General features: G+C 43.2%; 1 protein-coding gene across 11 annotated transcripts in view; it reads right to left on the bottom strand.

The window, feature by feature from the left end:
• Positions 1-370: 370 nt before the first annotated feature.
• LOC108693943 (zinc finger protein 36, C3H1 type-like 3) overlaps positions 371-4,589 on the bottom strand; it is a 354,810-nt gene continuing 350,591 nt past the window's right edge. For 10 of the 11 annotated variants that reach the window (XM_018203157.1, XM_018203159.1, XM_018203161.1 and 7 more), the window contains 2 exons: positions 2,556-2,597; positions 371-1,915 (listed from right to left, as the gene is read on the bottom strand). In XM_018203157.1, coding sequence (XP_018058646.1) covers positions 566-1,915; positions 2,556-2,597 — 1,392 coding nt within the window. In that variant the 3' untranslated portion in view covers positions 371-565. The remainder of the gene's footprint in view (positions 1,916-2,555; positions 2,598-4,589) is intronic. The other variant, XM_018203166.1, reaches the window with a different exon arrangement.

Raw genomic sequence — 4,589 nt, 5'->3', positions numbered from 1 at the left:
TAAATTATACTCTCTCTTTCTTTCTCTTTTCTCTTTAATATACTTTTATCAGCAAAATATAGAAAAATCAAATAACAACGTATATATGACAAGAAATTCACTAATCTTCACTAATCTTCATGTAATTTATGCCGAAAAGTATAACATTCTAGAACTAATTCGCACTGGGCATTATTGTAATTATTGTAAACTAATGTATCAAATATCCATTTAGCTCAATTTTATTTTTTTTTTACTTCCACAAACGCTAATATTTCTAAACGTGTTTTCTCATTTCGGACTGAAACTACAAAACTACTGAAACTACAAAAATACAATTGCGAAAGTCTATTCAGAACGTAATTTTACGATTCGTCCTTCATCCCCGCAATTGAATACTAATCGTAAAGGTACTCTAGAATTATCTAAAATATCACTATCTCGATCGGTAGCAACAATCATTATTCGCAGCGACTTTTGCGGAATCGTTCGTTCGTTCATCGCGAGGGAGAGAAGGTGCCCGAAGGAAGGAACGGCACTTTCGTGAGAAGAGACGAGTCTTCCCGAGCCGGTAAATAAGATGTCTTTACGATGTCTTCATCTTCTTGTATGGTTGCATAATCACCCCAGAGCTGACGGGGATCGCTACCTGCGGCTGCGCCGCTATTGTCGCCGGGTTGCCTATCTGCGGTATCTGCGGTACACCTGCGGCCGCAGCCGCGGCCGCGACGCCTGCCGCTACTCCGGGTACACTGGCTACTGCAGGTAGAACAGCGTATGGATTCTGGACATAGGGATTGGTTTGTACGGTCGCAGCGCCGGGTATCGATGCCTGGACATATGGATTCGGCAAGATCTGCTGCCTGATCAGAGAATATGGATTTATGGGGGTTGCTGTGGGTGGCGGTCTGGTGTACGCCAAGATACCCGCGGACAGCGGTGAGGTCAAGGCACCCGGGATACCGGCCAGACTCGGGATGACAGGTCTGGGAGTCGCCGCGGTGGCTTGCAGATTGGCTGCTGCCACTGCGGGATTCCCGGCGGCCGCCGCGGCGGGATTCATGAGATTTTGTTTATTCAGAGCGACGCCAGTGTAATTAAGTGCGAGTTGACCAATGCCGTACTGCGAGACCTGCGAGAGCTTAAGGGCTTTAGCATAGTTTTTCTGGGCGACCTCTTTGGCGAGAGTCGCTGGATCGAGAGGAGCTGGTAATCCAGAGGCCATTCCAAGACTGTTGAGCATATTTAGGCTCGCCATATTGGAAGCAGCGTTATAATTGCCCATAGAAGTGATATTCGTTATCGATGACATATTTGCCATGGAAGCCATAGAAGCCATCGAGGCCATGTTCACCATGCCAGGCATTGAGGTCAGGCTGGCCATAGAAGTCAATGGACTCATTGCTGGTGATAGCGCCAACTGGTTGATTTGTTGTTGCTGTTGGTGTTGTTGCGGTACCTGCTGTTGCTGTTGTTGCTGCTGCAGAGATGATGGGCTCGAATGATTCAATTCGGGGGAGTTACGCGAATTTTCATCATGATTCTGCGTAGTAATCGGTTGCTTGTTATTGCCGTTACTATTGTTACTGTTATTGTCAGCGGTCGGAGGTGGCGGCGGCGGATTGTTGGGATCCATCAGCACGCCATTGTTGGCGTCAGCGCAGTTATTGACTGTTGCGCCAGCGGCTCCCTGGGAGGAGGAGGATTGCACCACTATCGCGTGGTGGTTGCTTTGCACGTTCGGGGGTTGCACGACCGATTGGTTAGAGGTTTGAGTGGGTAGGGGTGGTGTTCCAGTGTACTCACATGACACAGGCACGAAGGGCTGCTGCAGCTGCATTAACTGTTGATAGGTCGTCGCACCGGTAGGCTGATAGACCGGCACGCCGGACTTGTCGGCCGCCGGTCGTTTATAAGGAACCATCCCTGGGAAGGCCTGCAAAAAGAATTGCAAAGAGATTCATGATTAGAATGAGTTTATGACGCGAGCAACGTGGCCATTCGAGCGGAAGCTTCCTTCATGAAAGCCTCGACTCCGTTTCGGCCGAAGATACGATATATTGTTCTCTTTTGCGTGCTCATGAGTTTTCTTGATCCAGCTGTGCAGGGGACGTCGGGTTTGACATTTTCCACGACGAGGCGGTCAAAAGACTAACCTCTTTCGTCCAACACAATCAAATTCAACCGTAATTTGTAATAAATTTGTAATAAATTTTAAAATGAATTGATATCGATGTATTGTTACAATGATTCTTTGTCTTCTTTGCAAAACAGCAATTAGTCGCATGTACCACAGCCGGAAGAAATCATATCTACCTTTCAACGATATCATCACTGTTTTAGAAAGAAACGATCGCTGCTATCTCGTTAAATCGATAATGCTCCATTTTAAGATGCTTGCAAATTTAATGATAATTCAAAAAGAATTTTGTCAGTAGAATTTTTGTGTACTTGCTGTAAAAAATAAATATCTCCTGGATGGAGAGATGAATATTAATCGCGAGTATAAATGGAATGATACGCACAAAGAAATGGATCATATGAATTATGATTCAATGTTTAGGTTCTGCACTTACAAAGTTCTCGTAGTAGAACGACCCGACAGACTTCATGTCCATCTGCAACAAAGACAGGATCGGTTTCAACTAATTTCGAGGACGAGGCGCGTTGCGTCTGTATAATTGGATTTTCGAGACAGGAAACGAGAGAGGGTCGTGTCTCAAAGAAATGGGGGAGGGTAGACGGTGGCGCGGTAGAGAAGGGTGTTGGACTGTAGTAGTGTGTAAAAGTTGTGCCGATGACGCAGCTTGCGGCGACGTTCCCAAACGACGACGTTTCGTTGTTGGATAACTGCAAAATGTTTCGTTCGTTCTTTCTTTCTTTCTTTCTTTTATACTTTTCCTCTGTTTCTACTATTGGGAGCGTGTCAGAAAAACCAGCCATTGTTAGTATCGAGGACCGTTGCGCGGCTCGATTAAAGAGAGACCGTCGCCTTATATTAATAAACGATCAAAATACCGATCGGAAAACTGCACTGTCGCCTTCCTATTAAGAATATTGCGAGAGCGAAGAAGCAGGAATCGCGCAGTAACAAAGTTGTCGATGCTAATGTCCGATCTGAAAGCTTTTCGTTCATTTTCACGAGATAAATGTGAAGACAAATGAATCCTCCTTTCGAGCAAAACGGAGAGACTGAAGAGAAAGATATAAAGAGAAAGATAGAGAAAAAGAGAAAAAGAAAGAGCAAGATCGACAAGAGAGATATTAATATAAAAGGCGCAGTTGGGCTTGGCTCGGAGAACAAAAGGCTTCGCGATACCGACGTGATGCGAAAGTTGCACAACACGGATTCACGAAAGCTGATATAGGCTTGCGGTGATACTTGGTGAGCGAGCACTTTGGTAAGTCACCTGCGCGAAACAGACGCGTGCGCAACAAAGAGGGGAAAGCCAAATCAAAATCTCTATCGAGGTGTAAAACACGTTCGAGTTAGAAGCTGCGGTAGACGAGATGCAAAAGCTCAGAAGCTGACTTATAGTAAAGTGGCCGGGGTGAAATATATTGTCACAGCGGCACAGATACATACATATATGTATATGCGTGTTAACACGTGTTCCCGCGGTTTGCTCACCAACGAAACACTCGGAGTCGTAACGACGCACGGATATAATTTTTAAAAACCGCGACTTTGCGTGTGAACGACTCCGCACTCGCCTTATGCGATCGCTGTATGCGTTCACGACTAACGCAACTAAATAAATTCGTAATTGCGAACGTCGCCAGTAAGCGTGTGCGCGAAAGCGAGTCACACTGCGTTTTTCTTTGCTTAAGAATGTGCAACCAGCTATCACGCAACAGGCAACGTGCCTTTCAATTCTTTATCATTCGTATCGAATGTTACTGTCTACTAAGCCTGTCGAAAATATATAGCATTGTAGCAAAAGTTTTCACTGAATTTTTTGTTTCTTCGTATTAAATACTGTAAAAACGAAAGTTCTTTAGAATTAATGCGCTTTAAAATTAATATGTTTTACAAAGTAAAATATAGCATTACTTTTTTTAATAAATTTAGAGCCGACTAAGCGCTAATCAAAATTTGATATAATTTTTGACATAAAAATTGAGTATTTCTATCCAATTATAACATATATAACATATATAACATATATAACTCAAGTGATAAAAACATTCATTTAAAGTTTGCTAAAAAAAATATTTCGTTATCTTTTTGTATTACAGAAAACTTTCGGCTTCAAATTCATCAAAGATCCATATCTTATAATACATCTTGTATGCATACAGCGAAAATGCATTCGCATTTGGCTGTCTCAGTGTTATCGCATTTCAAAATTTTTGTTTTGAAATATTGATACATTTCTGCAACAAGAGTTTGCATTCTTATGAATTTATATGGATTCTATATAGGCACTTCTTCTTTCTCTTCGCGTATTGAAAACTCGCGTACCGAAAATACCGAGAAGTTATGCGCGCTTTCTGAAGGAAGCCTCTATTTGTACAGCGAAAATCCATTTTCGTCCTGGCGCACAGAGTTAGAAAGTTGCACATGGATAAAATTACGTTTCAAACCCGAACAAATCTGTCGATCGCGC

Source organism: Atta colombica, unplaced genomic scaffold (assembly GCF_001594045.1).
Source record: "Atta colombica isolate Treedump-2 unplaced genomic scaffold, Acol1.0 scaffold111, whole genome shotgun sequence".
Classification (NCBI taxonomy): Eukaryota; Metazoa; Arthropoda; class Insecta; order Hymenoptera; family Formicidae; genus Atta; species Atta colombica.
Note: the sequence above shows the minus strand (reverse complement) of the source record. Positions and strands in the feature narration are given on the sequence as shown.